This window comes from Myodes glareolus, chromosome 7 (assembly GCF_982192425.1).
Source record: "Myodes glareolus chromosome 7, mMyoGla1.1, whole genome shotgun sequence".
Lineage (NCBI taxonomy): Eukaryota > Metazoa > Chordata > Mammalia > Rodentia > Cricetidae > Myodes > Myodes glareolus.
In genome coordinates this window covers 48,197,996-48,221,834 of record NC_142032.1, presented here as the reverse complement: position 1 = coordinate 48,221,834, position 23,839 = coordinate 48,197,996, and the positions used below count along the sequence as shown (strand labels likewise).

Here is a 23,839-nt window from a genome sequence, read left to right as displayed (position 1 = left end):
ATTGAATCTATAGATTGATTTTGGTAAAATGGCCTTATTTATTATGTTTATCCTACTGATCCAAGAACATAAGATATCTGTCTTTTGATATCTTCTCCAATTTCTTTCTTCAAAGGCCTGAACCTCTTTTCATACACGTCTTTCACTTGCTTGGTTAGAGCTATCTCAAGATATTTTATATTGTTTGTAGATATTGTTAAGGGTATTGTTTTCCTGTTTTTTTCCTCATACCTTTTGTATGAGGTATTTTATATTGTTTGTGGATAAGAGAGCTACTTGTTTTATAGTTAATCTTATATCCAGCCACTTCTCTGGAGGTGTTTATCAGCTATTAAACCTCTGTCTTAGAATTTTTGGAGTCACTTGTGTATACTATCATATAATATACAAACATGGATAATTTAATTTCTTCTTGCCAATGTTGCTCTAACTAGAATTTCAATTACAGTATTGAATAGATATGAAAAGAGTGGGCAGCCTTGTATTGTTCCTGATTTTAGTGAAATTGCTTTGAGATTCTCTCCATTTAATTTGATGTGGACTGTCAGCTTGTTGTATATTGCTTTAATAGCATTTAGATATTTTTCTTGTATCACTGATCTATGCAAAACTTTTATCATGAAGGGGTGTTGGATTTTTGTTAAAAGTTTTTTTCTGTGTCTTACAAGATGATTATGGTTTTTTTCTTTCACTTTGTTTAAATGAGAGATTATGCATCAGATTCTCATATATTGAACTATTTCTGCATCTCTAGAATAAAGTTCACTTGATCATAGTGCATTATTATTTTTAATGTATTCCCGGATTCAGTTTGTCTATATTTTACTGAATATTTTGCATCAATGTTTGTATGAAGTTAAGGCCAATTAGGTGAAGAGGGGACCAACTTGCTCTCTGCCAGGCAGTAGCAGAGGTCCTGTTCTTGCCTAACCAATGAAGGGCAATCATGTGATTATGCCCAAGAGTCCAACAATAGGCACTGTCAGAGGTCCTGATCTTGCCTAGCCAGTGAGGGGCAACATGCAATATCAATGGATCAGAACACCTGAGTGCTGGGAGAGTATATAACATTTTCCCCTGTTGTTAAATAAATGAGTCTGCTATACCCTTTCTACCTTACTTCCTGTGTCTGAGTCATCAACACCTCACCTTCTCACTCCCTCCCCCAAGTAAGACACAAATGTTCATGAAGGAAATTGATCTATAATTCACTTTCTTTATTGAGTATTTGTGTGGTTTAGGTATCAGAGTAGCTTTTAGCCTCATAAGAAGAAAATGGCAATGTTCTTTCGGTTTATATTTTGTGGAATAATCCGAGGAGAGAATCCTGCACTGAAACAATCTGGCCCTGGCATTTTTGATTGGGAGTCTCTTAATTTCTGACTCTATTTTCTTAAAGCTATAGGTCTATTTAAATAGCTTATCTGATCTTGATTTAATTTTGGTATGTGACATCTATCAAGAAATTTGTCCATTTCTTTGAGACTTTTTCAATTTTGTGGTTTATAGGTTTTGGAAGTATGACCTAAAGATTGTCTGGATTTCCTAAGTGTCTGTTGCTGTGTTCCCTTTTACTTTTCTAATTTTTAGTAATTTGGATATTCTCTCTCTGCTTTTCAATTAGTTTGGATAAGGGTTTGAATATCTTGTTTATTTTCTCATAGAACCAACATTTTGTCTCATTGATTCTTTGTATTTTCCACTTCCCTCTGTTCCTCCCCGCTTCTCTTTTACTCTCACCCATCATCCCCTTGCTCCCAATTTACTCAGGAGATCTTGTCTTTCTCTACTTCATATGTGAATTGGATCCACGTATGTCTCTCTTAGGGTCATCTTTGTTGTCTAGGTTCTCTGGGGTTGTGAATTGTAGACAGGTTTTTCTCTGATTTATGCCTAAAAGCCATATGGATGAGTAAATAACATATTTGTCTTTTTTGGGTCTGGGTTCACTCACATAATATGATATTTTCTAGATCTATCCATTTGCCTACAAATTTCAAGGTGTCATCATTTTTTTTTCCACTCTGTAGTGCTCCATTGTGTAAATATAGCACATTTTCTTTATCCATTGTTTGGTCAAAGGGCATTTTGGTTGTTTGCAGGTTATGGCTATTACAAATATTGCTGCAATGTGCATAGTTGAGCATACTTTGGGTTTATGCCACAAAGTAGTATTGCTGGGTCTTGAGGTAGGTTGTTTTCTGATTTTCTGAGAAATCGCCATACTGATTTTCAAAGGGGCTGCACCAATTTGCATTCCCACTATCAATGGAGGAGTGATCCCTTTGCCCCACATCCTCTCCAGAATAAACTTTAAACTGGCAGATGACCAAATACACTTTTTTACCCCAAATAAGATAAGCAAATAGCCAACAAGTACCTGAGAGAAAATGCTCAATGGTAATTAAGCATCAAATTAGCTCACATTAGTTAGAATGAAAATAATCAGAAACAGAAAACATAATAAATTTTGGCAAGGATGTTGAGAAACGGAACTCTCCTACACTGTTGGTATAAATGCAAATTAGTACAATCATTAAAGAAACACATTGATGTGCCTCAAGAAATAGAAATTGAAGTACCACACGATCCAGCATTTATATATTTAAGTGACAACTAGACTCACATGTTTATTACAGCACTATTCACAACAGCCTAAATATGGAATCAACCTAAGAATTAGCTGGTGGATAAATGGATAAACAAAATGTTGTTTTAAACATAATGGGACATTACATAGAACTTTGAAAGAATGGAATTATGTTATTATCATTTGAATGAGAAATTTTCCCCATAGCCTCGTAAATTTGAACACTTGCTCCAAAGTGGTGGTGCTATTTTGAGAGAGTATAGAACCATTTGATGGTGCAGGCTTGCTGAAGGAAGTATGTCAGTAGGAGTGAAGTTTGAGGGGTTATGTCTCTCCCCATTTCCTGCTCACTCTACTTTCCACCTGCAGTTAAAATGTGATCAACTCAGTTTCCTGCTTTGGTTGCCCACTGCTATGTCTCCCCGAAAACATAAGCTAAGATGAACTCTTTTATCATAGAAACAAAAAAGTAACTTATATGCTTGTCATTCCAACATAGACAAAGAAGATACTGTATACCCACCATCCCTCCTTCATCAAAGAAGCCTCCAGTAGGAGACCATTACAGAAAACCACAACTGGCCAAAATGCTAAGAATGAACAACTGATTATAGAGTGCCAAACTGAAACTGATACTTATACAACACAGTCCTACACACCTGTGGGCCAAGAAAGATCATAGAAGAAGAGGCTGAAAGATAAAGATCCAGAGAATGAAGAAGTCTGGTGAGAGATTGTTTCTCCTAAAAACGACCGGAAAGCTACACCCATGATATATCAACAACATGGCTGCTTAGACTTAAAGACCTGATCAAGACAACACCAACAGACATGCTAACTAGAGAGAGAAAAATCTGACAGGGCCCCAAACCTAGATAAAAAGCTACAGGCAATTAATGACTGCTGGGTGAGGGAGAATTGCTTTTTTAGGGATAAGCACCTAATTGGTTATCGAAAACCAAGCCTACCCTGAAGTCATATACACACAAAAAGCCCAAAGCAGGCTCATCCTGTTGTATTTACATACTTATACACACATACTTGGGACAGAATTGGAGAAATAAGGAAGAATATTGAGTCATTTACTAAAGTTATATAGAGCCCAAAGTAATCCTTTACGGATTTCTTACAAAGAATGACATCTCTGTAAAGCAGTAAATTCCAAATTCAGAAACTAGACAAATAATAATTGAATCTCTGACTTTTGAAAATGCCAATTCTCTATGCAAACAGATAATTAGGTCATTATAAGCAAGGTTAACATACTTGAAGGAATGGATCTGTCATGCAATTAATATTGAATCTCATGATCATGATGATATATGGATAAAAGAGGTGACTTCCAGAGGATTGGGGAAAAAATCAAAATGTCAAACGTAATAATCATGGCAAACAAGGTCACCTTAAATGGGATTATAGACAGGGCATTTCTAGAAACAATATTTGTTTTAAGAATATTCTATTCAGAACACCCCTCCCTTCCAGACTATGTGGAAGGTGTGACAAAGGCAGGCATTAAAGTAAAACTGTAGGTCAATGAGAAACAATCAAGGCAATTCTTTATTTTCAGGATACTCCATGAGAGGCCTCTTGCAGGCCCCTCTGCCAAATCTGATTCAGTTGTTTCCTGGCATGGTAAGGAAACTCCTTCCCAGAACAATTAAAGAAGCTAATGCCTATTGTAAGAAACCATACTACTCTGCATAATAGAACAGCTATAGAAGAGGTTGCAAAAACTCCAGGAGAAACCATAAAGCCAGTATTTTGGCATATGTCTATAAATGAACAAGGACCAAAATTTAAAATAGAAATAAATGATATTGTTATTAAAAGTCTGGTAGACACAGGTGCAGATGTAACAACAATTTCATCAGAATCTTGGCACCCAAATTGGACACCTAAATATTTAAATGCTCAGTAATTAAAGATTGGAAATTTATCTCAGATCAAATAGAACATGAGATGTTCATAGATGTACATAGGATCAGAAGGACAATGAGGAATATTAAAACCATATCTGACTGATATAAAGCAATGAATTTGTGGAATCATGATCTGTTACAACATTGGAATACTCAGATTAATATTTTCCCAGTCTTAGAAACAAACAATAAATTAATGTATATTTTTGGGAAAAATGCTAGAATATATTATAAAAACAGTCACCAAACATTCAGGTTTTATAAGGATAGGACTCAATAGTTGCTGATATTTCAAAAGCTCCAATATTCCACCTTTAAAATGGTTGACAGGTAAGCCTGTATGAGTTAAACAATGACCTTTAGCAATAGAGAAACTGCAGACTTTAGAACAACTGATACATGAGAAACTAGGTAACTCAGCATATTGAAGAATCAACTAACCCTTGGAAATTTCCTGTATTTGTCGTTAAAAAGAAATCAGGAAAATGGTAGCAGATCTAAGACTGTTAATAAGGTGATTCAGCCAATGGCCTCATTGCAGTCTGTAATTTGCCTTCCCTATTGCCTAAATGATGGCCTCTTATAGTTATTGATTTAAAAGGTTCTTTCTTCACTATCCCATTAAAAGAAAAAGGCAGAGAAAAGTTTGACTTCACAATGCCCACTTATAATTCTCATACTGATAAAAGATATCAATGGAAGATTCTCAAACAGGGAATGTTAAAGAGCTGCACCCTTGTCAGTATTTTATAAGTCAGACATTGGAAATGATACATAAATAATTTCCTAAATCTGTAGTTTGCCATTACATGGATGACATTTTTGCTATCTGATTCAAATGTAGATGCTTTAGATATAATGTTTGAAAAAGTAGAGAAAATCTTGCCTTGTTTGGGATTAAAAATTGCTTCTGAAAAAATACAAAATAGGAGAATTTATTAATTACTTAGCATATAAAATAGGTTTGCAAAACATTAGACCCCAAAGGAGAGAGAAATTGCAGACACTTAATGACTTACAAAGATTGGTAGAAGACATTTCTCATCTATGACTCAGTATTGGAATAAATCCTGATGACATGATTAATTAAATAAAACCTTAGATGGTGACAAGGACTTAAATTGTCCCAGGGAATTATTAGCAGAATCTGAACGAGAACTGCTCTGATTGAAGAGAAATTACAGAAGGCACATGTTGATCGTGTGGATCTGAATCTTACCTGCATTCTTGTCCTACTACCCTTCAAGCATTTTCCTATAGGAGTTTTTATGTATTATCTTATAATGAATCTTTTACCACATAAATCAGGTAAAAATTTTTAAATTTATGTGGATAATGTCTCTGAATTAATTATAAAAATAAAATTAAGACTCATCAATTAGCAGGAAAAAACCCATCAGAAAGTGTAGTACCTTTTAATAATGATGAAATTGACAAATTATGGGGAGAAAGTGAACCCTGACAAAGCTCTTCTAGTGATTTTTTGGGAGAGATAGCAACAACTATCCCAAATGTCAGAGAATTCTGCTTATAAAGAGAATTAACTGATTCCTTCCTCGCAACAATAACTGGACACAACAATAATTGGAGCCCTTACATTTTATACTGATGCAAATAATCAGGAAAGGTAGGTTACAAATTAGAAAATGTAACTAAAGTGGATCAAATCCATTGTGATTCTGTAAACAAAAAGTCAGAATTATATGTTATTCTCATGGTTCTAAAGGATTTTAAGGAACCATTCAGCACAGTTACCGATTCTCAATATGCATAAAGAGTTGGTTTGCATATTGAAACCACTTAATTTATACCAGATGATCCAGACTTGACTTAATTATTTATTCAGTTGCAAGTTATAATCCGGAATAGACATCATTCCATAAACACAACACAAATCCAAACCCATATGGGTCTGCTAGGTCCTCTAGAAAAAGGTAATACAGAAATCGATCAGTATTGATTGGAAATGTGTTGAAGGCCTCAGAATTTCACTTAAAAAATAGCATGTCAGTATCAAAGGTTTAAAAAAGACTTTTCATCATGTGGCAACAAGCCAAAGAAAAATTAAGGAAATGTCTTACATGTTCTTTATATAATCAAACATCACTACCTGCAGGTAGTAACCCAAATTGTACTCCAAGGAATGAAATCTGCTGGATAGATGTGTGAAATTTTGTAGAATTTGGAAGACTAAATTATGTATACCACACTATTGACATCTATCCAGGTTTTCAATGGGCAACTGATTTGAGTTTGGAAATGGATGATCCAGTAATCACGTTTGCTAGAAATTATGGTTATCACATGTATACCTGTACAAATAAAGATAGACAGTGATCCAGCATATGTTTCTAAAAAATGAAAAAATAGTTTGCTTATTATAATATAAAGCATATTGCAGGTATTCCACACAATCCTACAGGGCAGGGAGATACAGAAAGTTCAAACTAAACTCTAAACAATATGTTAAATAAACAGAGAGGGATGATAAAGACCCTCAGAAATAGATTGCATAATGCTTTATTAACTTTGAGTTTTCTAAATGCTTGTAAGTAAAGAATGTCATCTGCAGAGGAACATTGGATAGTTGAGAAAACAACAGAATTAAATCAGTCGATATACTTAAAAGATGTACTGACCTCAAAATAGAAACCAGGACATGTTACCCTGAGGAAGGAGTTTTGCTTTTGTTTCCACAGGAAAAGAAAAGCTATGGATTCCATCAAAATTGATAAAAAAAAACCTCAATTTGAACAACAGATACCTCTTAATTAGAAGAGATGGTAGTCCATCAAATAACATGGCCAATTATTCTAAATTAGCATATAAAACTAACAAACGCTTTTTGTTTAATCAGATATAACTTGCCAAAAGAAAATCTCTCTACAGTTAGGGTTTGGGGAGAGTTTTGTTTCTGTCTTTTCAGGAGAATAAAGGTACCCAGGGAAGAAATCCGAAGACCACTGGAAAAATGAAACATCTGAAGAAAATGGAAAAATCATCAAGAAAAAGTTTGCCAAGAAAAGGAGTAAATTGGCCTACTGATATATCACATTTCCAATAGGATAAAATTTTATAAATCTTCCAAATATTTGTTTCTGGTGTTCTCTACAGAAATATGATGCAAATGGCCAATTTTGCAGTCCCAATCTAACTAAAATTTAAAGTTGGCTTTGGAGTTGGAGTGTTGATTTCTCCTTCTCTAAACTCAAACATGATTATTAAAGTGAAATCCAAAATCTGTGTCTCATATCAGAAGATATGGGACAGAAGAAAAACAAATATTTAAGGACTACTTTATTGCCACTAATCTCGTAATCCTTTTGTTTTATATTTACTCTTTAACAGTTTTTCTTAAGTTAAATTTTAGCTTATATAAATATAAAAATATTAAAATATAAAGTTTAATATAATATATATGCAATGCATGACACATACACACGCATATACACACACATTTGTGTGAATTTGTCAAAGGCAAATGGACTAGATACTGTTAATATATTTATTTCCCTTATATATTGTATATATTTACTGTACTTACTTTTTTTTGTATTAGATATAGTTTCTTTTTAAATTTTAGACATAAAGGGAAATATAGTGATATTTTATTTAATAATATCTTAATAAATAAACCTTGCCTGAAGATCAGAGGATAAAAGTAAGCCACTTGAAGTCAGGTAGTGGTATCACACACCTTTATTCCCAGGATTTAGGAGATGGAGGCAGATGGATCTCTGTGAGTTCAAGGCCATCCTGAGCTACACAAGATCAATGCAGAGACAAATCAAGGTAGTAGTCGCTCACAACTTTAATTCTAGTAATAGGGAGTCACATATCTTTAATCTCAGTACTAAAGGGGACTACAAAACAGGAGGAAGCAGCAGCTCAGAGTTTACCTGCAGTGACCCAGTCTTGGTAGAGGTCAGATTTATCTAGTGACTTGTCTACTTTGTTTTTCTGATTTTTATCTTGAACCCCAACATCTGTCTCTGGGTTTATATTACTCATGCTACAACTGACATTTAGGTAACTGGATCTGGGATGATAATTGATATAGGTGTTCATTCCTGACCTTTGTTAGACAGTGTTTTATCCCTTGGTTTCTATTTCATCTCTGTTCTTCTGGCCTAAGTTGCCAAGGGTTCTGGTGACTGGTGAGTCTTTATGTCTAGTAGGGCATCTACTCTGGGGTTTGGGGGCCTTGAGTTCCTTGATTGGGTCTGGTCCCTGAACAAGCAAAAGTCTTCCTAGATCTGGCCTGACCTTGCCTCCAATAAAGCCTGAATCTTCTTCTTTGGTACATAGGACCAGCCTGGCCTCCGGTAGAGCTGCTGGAGTTGTATTTCTGATTCAGAAATTTATTTTTCAACTTAAAAATACATGTAAAAATATTAAAATCCTGTATGTTTTTCTATGTAATGTGTTTTATATGTCAGAAATATTGTTAAAATGTAAAATATAAATGAAATAATAAGAAAAATATTTCTTTTTATGCCAAGTTCAATTGATATTCCTCAAGGACTTGCTATTTACTAAAGAGAAAGAGAGGGGGAGTGGATCTGGGGGGTAAGGTGGGGAGGATCTTGAAAGACTTGGGGGAAGAGAAACCGCAGTCAGAATGCATTGTCTGAGAAAAGACTAAATTAAAAAGTACTAAAAATTATATATAAATACATATATTTGTGATATGCTCATGACTTATCTCACAGATTACTTATTCATTTTTTCTTCTTCCAAGAACCCAGATTTTTAAATAAGTTATGCTAATCTGCGCTACTGAAGCAAGTTGTAAAAACTCTTACTTTCTTAAAGCAAACAAGATTTATTTCTTGTCTATATTTCCAAAGGTGGTTTACAGATTTAATAAAATCTTTAAATTTCTTGAAGAGTCTTCATAGAATGAGCAAAACAATCCTACAGTTCAAATGGAAACACGAAAGATCACAAATAGATGAAAGGTCTTGCGAACTGGATAGGAAAGTGAAATGAAAAGTCAAAAAAAAATACAGGAAATAAAAAATCATTAGTGTGAAGGCATATTCAAATTATTTTAAAAATTCTAGGAACTAAGCCAGGTGGTGGTGGCGTATGCCTTTAATGGCAGTACTCAGGGAAACAGAGGCAGGTGGATCTCTCTGAGTTCAAGGCCAGCCTGATATACAGAGTGAGTTCCCCGTACAACCTCATATAATAGAGAAATCCTGTCTTTAAAAAAAAGAAAAATACAAAAAATACAAAAATTAAACCAAAACTAGCCCAGTGGTTGTGCATGCCTTTAATTCCAACACTAGGGAGAAAGAGGGAGGTAGATCTCTGTGAGTTCAAGGCCAGCCTGGTATACAAGAGCTAGTTCCAGGACAGGCTCCAAAGCTACAGAGAAACCCGTCTCACAAAATCAGAAAAAAAAAATAAATAAAAGAAACTAAAATACAGCCATCATATAATCCACCTCTATCACTTCTGCACATAGTTTTTTAAAATATAAGCAATTACATAAGAGAAATATATTCATTCTCTTATTTATTGCAGCACTATTCACAATTTCTAACTTATAGACTAAATCAAGGTGCACAACAATGTATTAATATATAAATAATATGTGGTATATGTGCATAATGGACAATTTTTCAGACATAAAAAAGAATTACATCATGATTGAAACTGATGATCATCATGTTAAGTAAAGCAATTCATATTCAGAAATGCAAATATTGACTGTTTTCTCTCACATGTAGGAATGCATTTTGAAAGAAAAACATGACATAGATGCTAGTTGGAAAGTGGAAGAGAACCACGAAGAAAGATAAGAGGAAGAAGACATGATATGGATAATATATCCAAAGCACATTGTATATATAAAGAAACTCACGATATTTACCTCAATGTGCACTAATATAAAACAAAACCGTAAAAATTTTCTATATTAACTAATGTAGGCCAAGTTCCCACAACTTCATAATTTCGCCTTTTCTTCTTAAATGAATTCTTTAGTTACCTGCTTAACATTTGATCAGATACCAGAAAAGATTAACCTGTTTCTTATTTTTTTGTAATTTTATTAAATTATAAAAAGTTTCCATTTACGCCCCTCCTCCCAACGCCCTCCCACTCCCCCCCTCCCTCTTTTCCTCCCTCTTTGTCCCCAAGGGAAGTCAGGGTCTCCTGCCCTGTGGGAAGTCCAAGTTCCTCCCCCCTCACTCCAGGTCCAGGAAGGTGAGCATCCAAACAGTCTGGATCCCAAAAATCCAGTATATGCAGAGGAAACCAGTCCCAGTGTCATTGTCAATGGCTTCTCGGAAAGACTGCAGGCCAGCCACATTCAGAAAATCCGGCCACATTCAGAGAATCTGGTTGGATCACATGCTCGTTCAGTCACGGTCCATCTGGCCTTGGTAAACTCTCATTAGATCCGACCCCTTGTATCAGTGGGTGATAGTATCCCTCGCAGTCCTTCGTCATTTTCTTCCTCCTTTTGCTCCTCGTTTGGATCTTGGGGGCTCAGTTCGGTGCTCCAACGCGGGCCTCCATCTGTATCGTCATCCAACGCCAGATGAGGGATCTATGGTGATAAGCAAAATATTCATCAGTATGGTCACGGGCCAAGGCCGGTTCAGGCACCCCCTCCTCTGTCCAGAGAACAATCTGGGGATCTCTCCTTGGACCTGGGATCCCATATATAATCAAGTTTCCTGTAAACTCTAATATGACTCCCTTAGTTGAAATATATTCTTCCCTGATCCCACATTCATCCTTCCTCCCTTCCCCCCATCCCGGTCAACCGAGCTTTCTCCATTCCTCCCCTACTCCCTTCTCTCTAACCCTCTCCCCTTCCATCAACCCTCCCACCCCCCCCCCATGCACCCAAGGTTACCTGGGACTCTTGACTATTTCCTACCTCCTGGCGGATAGGTAAATAATCTTCATCAGGTTCGTCTTCTTATTTAGCTTCTCTAGGATCACGAATAATAGGCTCAAAGACCTTTAATTATGGTTAGAATCCACTTATGAGTGAATACATACCGTGTTCCTCTTTTTGGGTCTGGCTTACCTCACTCAGTAAAGCGTTTTCTATGTCCATCCATTTGCATGCAAAATTCAAGATGTCATTATTTTTTACCGCTGAGTAAAACTCTAATGTGTATATGTTCCATACCTTTTTTTAACCATTCTTTAAGCCTGGAAATTTATTCTCTTTGTCCATTCTTTCCACCCACTTGCTCATTTCTTTCTAATGGGTTCTGAGAGCAGGTAGCTCTTCAGCATACTGACTTAATTTGCAAGAATCAAATATTGTCTACTTCAACATGGAGGAAATTTTATTCAACTAATTTGAGTTTTCTAAATGACTCCTATACACAAAGAACAAAGAAGCAAAGAGGGAAATCAGAGAAACATCACCTTTCAAGATAGCCACAAATAGCATAAAGTATCTTGGGGTAACTATAACCAAGGAAGTGAAAGATCTATTTGACAAGAATTTTAAGGCTTTGAAGAAAGAAATTGGATACCAGAAAATGGAAGAATCTCCTATGCTCTTGGATTGGGAGGATCAGCATAGTAAAAATGGCAATTCTACCAAAAGCAATCTATGGATTCAATGCAATCCCCATAAAAATCCCAACAAAATTCTTCACAGACCTTGAGAGAATAATCAACTTTATATGGAAAAACAAAAAACCCAGGATAGCAAAACAATCCTATACAATAAAAGTATTTCCAGAGGCATTACCATCCCTTACTTCAAACTCTAGTACAGAGCTACAATAATGAAAACTGCTTGGTACTGGCACAAAAACAGAGATGTTGACCACTGGAATCGAATCTAAGACCCAGATATTAATATAGAAAAATATTAACATTAACAGAATTTAATGAATATAATGTTTATTAAATAATATTTTTAACATTTTCTTTTTATGGAAAGTTTTGCAAAAACTACAGTCTTGTTCAATCATCACAAACCAGTGAGACCTGTCAAATTGTACATATCCTGGGTGCCATGCTCCACACTCAGATCTCTTCAGCTGACTTTTACAATTCTTCTTGCCTCTACCTGAAGCTAAACATTCTCACTTTTTATAAACCCTGCATCTTGATATCCACTTTAAAATTGGGAATAATATAAATAAGGAAATCTTAAAGTGCTGGCGGTAGAAAACTGATTACTCTCAGCAATTCCAAAGGTGGGAAGAGGTTAGGAAGTCTTGACTCTATTGAGAACTTTCCTCAGTGCTTCCTTCACTTCCTTGTTTCTCAAGCTGTAGATGAGGGGATTCAACATGGGAATTACTGTTGTGTAGAATACAGACACTACCCGGTCCTTTTCTGAAGCCTGGCCAGAGTTATCTCTCAGGTACATGAAGATGAGGGTGCCAAAGAAGAGCAGTACTGCAGTCAGGTGGGAGGCGCATGTTGAGAAGGTCTTAGCCCTACTTCCTGCTGAAGGGATCCTCAGAATGGCCACTATGATGAACAGGTAGGAAACCACAATTACCACCATACAAGCAGGGATAACAAAAATGGCAAACACAATGATTACTAATTCTTGTGTGTAGCTCTCTCCACAGGTCAGCTTTAACAGAGGAGGAAGGTCACAGAAAATGAAGTCGATTTCATTGTTTCCACAAAATGAGAGGGAGAATGCTGAGACTGTCCGCACCAAGGCACTGAGGATGCCAGCAACATAAGCCCCAGCCACAAAACTTAGAAGGGCTTTCTGTGTCATGATGGTGGCATAAAGCAGAGGCTGGCACACAGCCGCGTAGCGGTCGTAGGCCATGAGAGCCAAGAGGTAGCAATCGATGGAGCCAAAGAAAGTAAACAGGAAAAACTGAGCCTCGCAGCGTGCGTAGGATATAGCTATCCCGTGCTCCAACAACACAGTCATTGTCTGAGGAACAGTGACAGAGGAGTAGCAGATGTCCATGAAAGAGAGGTGGCTTAGAAGAAAGTACATAGGGGTGTGGAGTTGGCGATCCATGCGGATTAAAATAATCATGCCTGAGTTCCCCAGCAAAGTGAAGAGATAGATAAATAAGAACAGGTGGAAGAGAGGGAGTCCCCGTTCTGGGTGTTCAGTGAACGCTATTAGGAGGAACTCTGTCACCAAAGTAAGGTTCACCTTGGCCATGAAGCCAGTTGTACCTGAGAAAGCATTAAAAGCAAGTCAGTATGCTGCACACAGGATGCACCTGCAAGTACAGTGTACACCTTTGAACATTGAGAGGGAACTTTATACAGGACAGATATTAATTCCTTCCTTCAAGGAAGTTCTGTGATAGTCACCTTAGGAGACTGAGCAGAAAATAAGACACATGTGAACCTATGCAGATCAAGAGACTGGGTTACCCCATCTATATTGCAAAGTAGCTGTGTGAGCCCTGCAAATCAAGCAGAGCCTATCCAGTGATTTGTGGTCATTTTCCCACCATGCAGTTGACCATCTCAGGATTTTGCCTCCTCTCCTTGATGGTCCCAGCTTCTTCTCCTATTTCCAACCCTCTTCATCTATTTTCTGGGTTAAATCAACATGGAGCTAACTGCTCTACATCATTCCTGAGTCAGAGTAACTTTTTACCAGTTATTGCTACTTTTAAGTTTAATATCAATTAAAATCTTGTTATTTCCAAGATTTTATTTTGATCATGTCTCACCCATTAGACAAAAATCTAGGTCAGGAACCCATTTAAGAGCAGAAAATTAATTAGCATCCTTAATACATTGGGATTATCTCTATTATTTCCCCTACTTATTTTCTTATGTCCCCAATTTACTTCCCAGTTATAACGCACATAATGACACCTCACTCTCCCCAAATTTCCCCAGATGTACTGAATTGTTCACAGACTGATGACTCCTCCATTCTCGTCTGTCTCTGTGCTTTAGGCAGAATATCACTTCTGCCTAGAAAGAACACATTTCCTGCCCTCAGGGTCCTCCCCAGTGCTTACACTACCTTCAAATTGTTTATCAAATCATAGACCTTACAAGAAATCTCCTTTCATTATTCTTTCTCCAGACAGTAATTGTCCCTTGGGAGTTCATCACTCAGTAAAAGATTAATGCACTTTATAGAATGAAGTTATTAAATAATATGTGATACACCTTGAAAAGAGAACAATATTGTGTTAGAACTCCAGTTGCAAAATCAGAATGTGTCCTAAACATGAGAATTCAATACAACTGATGAAAATATCAGTGATTGTCTTAAGTTCTTTCTATGTTTTATACCTCTATTACCTTAAAATGTGCTACTTAACTGAAATAAATTGTTGATTTTCACAAAAATATACATTTTAATTAGAACAATATTGACAATAATAAAAAACATTGGTAGACTACTCTTAATGATATGTATTCATTCATTGAATTTTCACAAGGAATTTATAAATGGATTTCTTCTTTTTGTGTGTGAGAGAACTAAGACCACACTTAAGCGACAAGCCCACGACAGCACAGCTAGGAAATGATCTAATCACCATCAGGTACCAAATTGCACATTTGCTAGAACTGCTTACCATGTAGCTGATTTCACATGATTTCTTGGTTCCTTCCAAGTCCTGTTACTTAGAAAAAATGTCCACCATCAAGTCAAAAAGCTCAAATGATGATAGAGGCTTTGAAGCTAGAGAATTGATTGTCATTTGGCTGAATATAAGTATATCAGGGCAGGGAAGATGTTAAAAAGCATTGTAACATAAAACTTTGGGAGCTAGATCAGTGCTGGACTAAAGTGCTGGGAATAATGGTAAATAAAAAAATGGTTTTGGTTAGTGTGATCATCTGACTTCAAGTTTGGCTTTACTCACTGACCTTCTTTTCTCTTCATCCACTACTTTTTCTTAGTCTAAACAAGATCATTTCATTTCATCTACCTGGTAAAGAGTATCCTAGGGTATAATAGTGGCAATACTGTCCTAAGCTGCAAAAGATTTGCTGACTTTTGCTGGTGTCCTGTACTTTTAGTTATGAGACTGAGGAAGATACACACACACACACACACACACACACACACACACACACACACACACACAAGCACTCATGCAAGTGCCATAATAATCAGTATGGACATAATAATGCCTTAACAGACTCTTCCTCCAATAATTCTTGAAATCCTTCTAACCATCTGCCATACCAAAGATTTTTTGTTGTTTCCAGAATCTATTAAATCTAACCAGGATGCATTCTTCGTCTTGAGTGTAGTTCAGTTACATATTAGATTCAGTCAGCAAAGGTTGGAGAACAGCCTTTTCTTATACATTTCCAATTCTAACACAATCACCTTTAAGAGAAGATGCTAATTTTGGTTACAAAACTCTGAGATCTCCACACAGTGGATAAAATGGTCTCTGAGGGGCAGCATCTATCGCCTATGTGAATTCTTAACAAGGCACCTGTTCCCTGTCACAGAGGAAAACAGACAGCTGTTCCCCCCCAGTTGCAGGTCCCAAAGCCTAAATCTCATACTTCACAAACAAAAGAAAATCTTCAAGCACACACTTCTTTTAAGGGCATAGTATCATGAGTAATATGGGTGATAGGCCTTCATTTTCCAACAACTACTGCTCTTATATAAACAATATAGCTAATTTGGCTCATATCTATTCTCATGCTTTCAAATTAATATATATGTAATCATACATACAAATACACACAGAGTATTGTGCAAATTTTTATAGTTAAAAGTATTAGTGCTGTGTTTTTCATTGACTCAATATTTTATTTTTACATTTTTATTATTTGAGAACATTATATGTGTATATAATTTTTGAGTAAATCCATCCCTTATTCCATCCCCTCCAACCTTTTTCCTGTACCTCACCACTTCTCCCTCCAAACTTCATTTGCTTTCATTTTATTTTTAAATACAGCGATTTTTACTTAGGTCTGCCTATGTGTACAAGGGTTTAAGATCATCTATTGATGCATGTGTAGTTGTCAGGGTCTGTAGCACAAGAAAATTTTTCTCCCTTCCTTGTAGCCATCAGTTGCCAACAGTACCTCAGCCTAGGTGGCACTTCATGAACCCCCTCTTCCACCTATACTGGAGTTTAGATTGGTTTCTTCTTTGGCTGATCTTGTGCATGTAGTCACAAGCACTGTGAGTGGTACAAAAATACAGCCTCTAGTCATTGCCAGCTTTAAAAAAGCCAGTTTGCAGGTCTACTTTCTTCACTTTTTTCAAAGACAATTGTGTGAAGACCAAGAGAAAGATACTTTTACCTAAATATTATCATTTCAGCTGCATGTAGGCTGCCTCAATACCCACCCTCATCCACTGGATCCTGCAAGCTACTAGACCCATCCTGCCACACAAACTCGCCTATCTTTCTGCAATCTTGGTGGAACTCTGAAACACAACTTGCTACAATACAGAGAGGACCAAGAGGTGACTGACCAGCCCCCAGGCAGAACATCCCACTCTCTAGGACCTCCATAGTGGGTCAAAACCCCGGGCCCCTTCCCCTAACTGCCCAAGTTAGCCAGCGGGAGAGTTACCTGCAGGTAGGCTGCCTCAATAACCATTCCCATCCACCGAATCCTGCAAGCTACTGGCCCCTTCCCGACCCCAAAACTCATGTATCCTCCTGCAACCTTGATGGAACTCTGAAGTTGAGAATGAAAAAAGAAAAGAAAAGAAAAAAAGAAAGCCATTTCAAAACCATAGACTGTTTTCTACTTCTTAATGTTATGGGTGAGCCTACTGGGTGGCATGTGATTTCAAGTTCAGTATCTGGGAGACTGAAAAAGAAAAACCTTGAGCTTCAGGCAAACCTGGGTTACACAATGTGACCAAACAGCAATAATAAAATAAAATTGTGAGTGAAAGATTTTTATTTAAAAAATGGAACATTAAAAAGAAGAATAAAGGAGCTTTGCATGGAACTCCATACAGATTAGATAGTCAATAGTTTCATTCATTTATTGATAAGTATCTCTGACAGAACAATAAATGCTATGCTTCATGCATGAGTTAGTCTCTTGGGGATTAGACAGATGGCTCAGTAGTTAAGAACACTTGATATTTGTATAGAGGAGCAGGATTTGATTCCTCGAACCCACATGGCAGCTCACAATCTACCACTCAAGTTCCAAGGAATCCAGTGCTCTCTTCTGGCCTTTTTGGGAACTACATGCACATGGTGTCCATATATGCATCCTGTCAAAAGTTCATATACAAATAATAAAATTAAATTGTTAAAAAAGCAATGTTTGCAATCATTAAACCTTATTTTAATCTGCCTTGTGTAATCCAGAAGCAATCGTGCATGGACCCAATACTGGGAAAATTATTTGTTTGTTTGTCCATTTTAGATATTTTCATAAGCATACATTAATTACATGTAATGACTCATCGATAAGCAGAATTGGTTTTGACTTACCAAGTAGAAATTGAGAGGAAAGTGAGGTAACTAATTCTCACTACCACTAAGAAAGAAAATCTTAGTTTAATATTTTGTATATGTGTTTTATTTAAAATTTTCCAATAATGAATGATTTCTTAAGCTCATTATTGCAGCCTATCATAGACCAGAAGATTAATAAAATAGTTGTTTTAATAGGTGGTATAGTCTACAGACCCAGGAAAGATCAGACCTAATGCAAGTTAAATGCAAAGACAGATATTTTGTCAACTTTACCATTTTTCTAAGAATCAGTTCTAATCTCACATCATAGTCCTTTGCCTCTTAGTTTTCTCTTTCCTAAGATGTACTTGAGAAGCATCATACTGTATTTCACAGAAATATACTGTCATGTAGTAGAATATTCCAATTGTTTCTTACACAGCTGAGTCTATGCTCCCCTATTTCCATAACTATTGGTCTCCTCCTTTCCAGCCTAATCAACTGCAGGAAATGGAGTTTTTTAAAATTTGAAACTATCATTTCCTATCCTGCTCTTGGAATAAAATTTGCAAGTCCTTATGCAAACCTGCAAGGGTTTGTGTCCTTGTTTCTCCTGAGTTCACCTCTTCTATTTCCCCTAAGAATTCTGTAATTTGGCTTACCTTCAATGTATCAGATTTCACAGAATTTTGCATTTATAATTATTCCAATCTGATATAGTCTCCACTTCTTAGAAAAACATCATATGTAATTCTTTAGGTCTCTTGCTAGATGTTAGTTCTTTGGGGACAATTTTTTTTAGCCAGACTAAGTTAAAGTCTTAAAGTCTTACTACACCATTTAACAATGACACGTGATTCTTATTTTTTGTTAAATTATTTTTTATTTCCACTTTCCAAAACTTTAATGGTCTGGCATGACAATACTTGACTATGCCCCATGTTTCAAATTCCATTCAGGATAACCCCTATGAATTTTATTATATATTTTATTTATTCCCATGTTCCAGCCAAATATCATCTTTGCTACACAGTAGAGACTATATTGATGAAATGGTGAACAAGACTGCAAAGTCTACATGGGAATATTCCCAAGTAATATTACTATCACATAATGGAAGACATTAAAAGGTGATAGATTTGTCTTTCTCAGTTTTCTGATAATAAGGTAAAAGTCCTAGAGAAGATGAGAGAAGATAGTGGTGGCTCTCACTAGAGAATAGAAAATAACCTGCATTAATTGAAGCATCTTTCCATGAATAGTGATGAGAAAAAAAATAGAACATCTGACCTTTGGTGATCGAAAAAATTAGTGTAACGCTATCTGTGTGTTTTAGTTCCACCATACATCAAGATCAAACTATTTCTAATAGTTAATATCAATCATTGCTTCTTCCCTTTATTTTACAGCACCTTGAATTTATGCCCTCTTGGATAATAAGCAAATATATTAAGGTTGAGCATTCCTGAATCATAACTCCGTTTCACCAATTCTGTCATCTTTTGTTTAGCTACTTCTATTCCTCCATGAAAAACACCTAAATTATTTATGAGTGAAGGTTCAGTCTCTTTGTCCAATACTGATATCTGCTTAACCATCCATAACCAAAGAGTTTATTTTAATCACATGAGAAATACACTGCTGCTTGTGATTATCATGAGTTTAAAAAATAAGTTTTACATGAAAGAAAGAATAAAGTAGCTTATTGAAATATCAACAATACCCAGAACTGATATGAAAAATAAAGCTCACAATTTGTAACATATTTCTATTTGTAAACATCCTTGATATTGATTCTGTCTCTCTTGATCTGGGCTAAACATCTTTTGACTTTCAATCATATCAAAAAAGAAAAATTTCTTCTTAAAAATATTATTTTAATTATGCAACCATAGGTGTGTATGAGGGAGAGATAGAGATAGATAGAGAGAGAGAGAGAGAGAGAGAGAGAGAGAGAGAGAGAGAGAGAGAACGAGAGTCTGTGGAGGTCAGAAGAGCCTGTGGATATCTAGATGTAGATAAAAGTCAGTACTTGACATTGAATTTGAGTCCTCTGCATGAACAAGATGCACCATCAACTACTGTGCCATCTCTATAGCATCAATAAAAATTTCAAGTGTGATAAAATGATACAAAGAATTTCTTGCTTAAAATAACAGAGCTAATAAAGTTCTGAAAGCCAAACTTATATTTTTTGCTTCAATATATAAATGCAACTATGAGAGCAGAGTCATATATTAAGAAGTCAAAACATAGGCCCAGAGGACTCTCAGGAATTTCTGAACTTAGGGAGTTTAATTAAGTCTTACTCGCCTTGGGAAACCCTCATTCTTTTAAAAGCTTTCTTCAGAGCCTCCTTCACTTCCTTGTTTCTCAGGCTATAGATAATAGGGTTCAGCATAGGGATCACCACAGTATAGAATACAGACACAATCTTGTCTTCCCAGAGTGATTTTCCCATGTTACCTTTCAAGTACATGAATATAAGTGTTCCAAAAAACAGAGCCACTGCAGTCATGTGAGATGCACATGTGGAGAAGGTCTTGGCTTTGGCCCCTGCTGTACGAATCTTCAGAATAGCCCAAATAATGAATAGGTAGGATATAAGAATCACTGAAATACTAGTTGTGATGACCAAGAAAGCCAAAAGAAAGATTACCTGCTCTCGTGACTTGGTCTCACTACAGGCAAGCTTTAGCAGGGGTGGGAGGTCACAAAAGAAGAAGTCAACCTGGTTAGATTTACAAAAGGAAATGGAAAAGGTACACCCAGTTCGGACAACAGTATTTACCATTGCACCAGAGTATGCTGCAGCAACCAGCCCCAGGCGAGTCTGTGGTGTCATGGCCATGGCATAGAGGAGAGGAGAACACACAGCCACATAGCGGTCATAGGCCATGACAGCCAAAAGGAAGCACTCAGTACTAGCATACCAGGTGAAGAAGAAGAACTGGGCGGCACAGCGCTCATAAGTGATGACCATCTTATGAGCTCCCAAGGTCTCCAGCAGCTGAGGCACAATAACAGATGAGTAGCAAATATCCAGGAAGGACAGATGGCTGAGGAAGAAGTACATGGGTGTTTGAAGCCGAGGGTCACTCTGAATTAGCATGATCATACCCAGGTTTCCTCCCATGGTGATGAGGTAAAAAGCCAGAAACATGAAGAAGAGACCTAGCTGCAACTCTGCCTGAAGCTGGAACCCCATCAGAATAAATTCTGTCACCCTGGTGCCATTGTCTGCCATAAAGAAAATATCACCTGGGGAAATAAAAGAACAGTTAATAATAAGATATCACTGAAAGTTACTTGGAGTAACTATAACCTGCTTGGTTCTCTATAATAACCCTTATTTGAAAACACTTAACAAGTTTGGTTTCACTTGGTTTATAAATCCTGTAAAGTACATAACGTTGTATTAATTCTACTTTTGAGAGAAGAATAACATAGAGATTAAGAGATATAGGCATCCCCACAATAATTCTTAATTGGAAACAGGCAAGTTGAGACTTAGCACTCAGTTTTGCAGTGATTTCATGTTCAGCCAAAAAGAAGTTTCTCAGAAATACATGGAATCGTATAGGTTTAAAATCCTTTCACAATTTGAACACGTTAATTAATCTTTCTAAACAAGAATGTCAACCAGTACTCATGCAAATGGCTTAAGTTTGCTCTTTATAGCTGAATAAAACACTAGTGTATATATCTCTCATATGTTCCATATTTACTTACCTGTTGATGGACATCTAGGCTATTGTGATTGTGGCAGCAATAAATACCGGTATTTAACTGTCTCTGTGGCATGCTGTCATGAATCTTTTTGGATACATATTCAGAAGTAGTGTAGTTTGGTAATACAGTTCTAGTGCTAGTGTTTTAATAAGGTGTTGGGATGGTTTCCATAGTGACCAGGCCAGTTTACATTTCAAACAATAGTGTTAAAGCTTCTCTTTCCTCAGACCCTCACCAGTAATGTTTTAGTGTTTTGTTACTGTTGTTGTTGTTTAATGAGAACCAGAAAATATACTCAACAAAATTATAGAAGAAAACTTTCCCATCCTAAAGAACGATATTCCTATGAAGGTTCAAGAAGCATACAGAACACCGAATAGACTGGATCAGAAAAAAACATCCCCTCGTCATATAGTAATCAAAACACAAAGCATTCAGACTAAAGAAAGGATATTGAAAGCTGCAAAGGAAAAAGGTCAAGTAACTTATAAAGGTAAACCTATCAGACTTACACCAGACTTCTCTATGGAAACCATGAAAGCCAGAAGGTCCTGGATAGAGGTACTGCAGAAACTAAGAGACAATGGATGCAAACCCAGACTACTTTACCCAGCCAAGCTATTGTTCACTATCAACGGAGAAAACAAAATATTCCAGGATAAAAACAAATTTAAACAATACGTAGCTACTAATCCAGCCTTACAGAGAATACTAGAAGGAAAATCACAACCCAAGGAATCCAACATTCCCAACACAGTCTACATTAACTCAGACATTTAGCGACCCTCCACAAGCACAACTCAAAGAAGGAAAACACATACACGCTACTACCCAAAAAAATGACCGGAGTCATCGATCACTGGTCATTAATATCACTTAATATCAATGGTCTCAACTCACCTATAAAGAGGCACAGACTTAGAGATTGGATACGAAAACAGGATCCAACATTCTGCTGTCTACAAGAAACACACCTCAACCACAAAGACAGACACCTACTCAGAGTAAAGGGTTGGGAAAAGGTTTTCCAAGCAAATGGACCTAAGAAACAAGCGGGTGTGGCCATTCTAATATCTAACAAAATCGACTTCAAACTAAAATCAATCAGAAGAGATGGAGATGGACATTTCATACTCATAACAGGAACAATTCATCAGGGAGAACTCAATCTAGGGTCACATGCATGTTAAACAAGTTTTTTTCTTTTCCACTGAATTATAACCTAATCCTCATTTTTACTTCCTTTTTTAGTTTTTAAATAGTCTCATTAAATGCCCAGACTGATCTTGAGCTCACTTTGCAAGTAAAGAAGACCTTGGATTATTATCCTCTTGTCTCACTCTCCAGAATAATGAGAATGTAAACCAATGCTTCCAAGCCTCACTATCATTTATTTCCCTAATTATAGCCATTCTTTTCAGGTAAGATGGAATCTGAATTTAGTTTGTTTTAATTTGTACTTCTGTGATGGCTAAGAATATTGAACTTTTTCATATATATATTGACTCTTTGTATTTCTTCTTTTGAGAATTTCTTGTTCTGTCATTGCCATTTTTATTGATTGGATGACAGTTTTGAGTGTTTAATAGTTGGGGATCTTTTTAAACTCTAGATATGAATTCCCTATGATCTTTAGACTTAGCAAAGCTTTTCTCCAGTCTATGGAATGTCTCTTTTTATTTGCTGTAGATATGCATGAAAAGGGGTCAAGGACTGGAACAGGATGATTAAATGAAGAGTGGAGAAAAGAGAAGGGTAAGAGACAGAATATGGAATGGAAAAAATAAAACTAAGGACCATTGAGGGAACATATAGAAACTTGCTGTCCTGGAAGCTTCTTAAAAGATGTACATACACGATAGAAATATAAATTGAGTCAACAAATAATATGGGAGCCCTACTTTGACATTTCTTGCCATCAAATGAAACATCCCATGCCAGTAATGTGTTAAATCTTGAGTTGTTGAATAAAGGAGCCCCATAACCCACCAAGACCCATAATTTTGACAATTGGTTGTTCTCCACATACTGATGGTAAGGCCTATAAACCCCTATTGCCAAAGACAACACCAACATAACCTGTTGAACACAGAGAAGTCTATCTGGTGTCTACCTAGAGCTTTAAACCTTACTAGCTGGTGTTTATGGTACTGGAAGGTACTCTGCATCCTACCATAGGAGAAGGTAAGCACCAATGCAGCTGCAAACTCTTTGATTTACAGTGGTGATTTACCTATAAAATATAT

General features: G+C 36.4%; 2 protein-coding genes across 2 annotated transcripts; both read right to left on the bottom strand.

Moving 5' to 3' along the window:
• Nucleotides 1–12,709: 12,709 nt before the first annotated feature.
• LOC125397443 (olfactory receptor 9Q1-like) lies at nt 12,710–13,645 on the bottom strand. Its single transcript, XM_048429850.3, has one exon. The coding sequence runs from the start codon at nt 13,643–13,645 to the stop codon at nt 12,710–12,712; it is 936 nt and encodes a 311-aa protein (XP_048285807.2).
• A 6,521-nt stretch (nt 13,646–20,166) lies between these two features.
• Nucleotides 20,167–21,108, bottom strand: LOC125397437 (olfactory receptor 9I1-like). The gene has a single exon (XM_048429843.3). It carries the CDS (start codon nt 21,106–21,108, stop codon nt 20,167–20,169), a length of 942 nt encoding a protein of 313 aa, XP_048285800.3.
• Between the last annotated feature and the right edge of the window lie 2,731 nt (nt 21,109–23,839).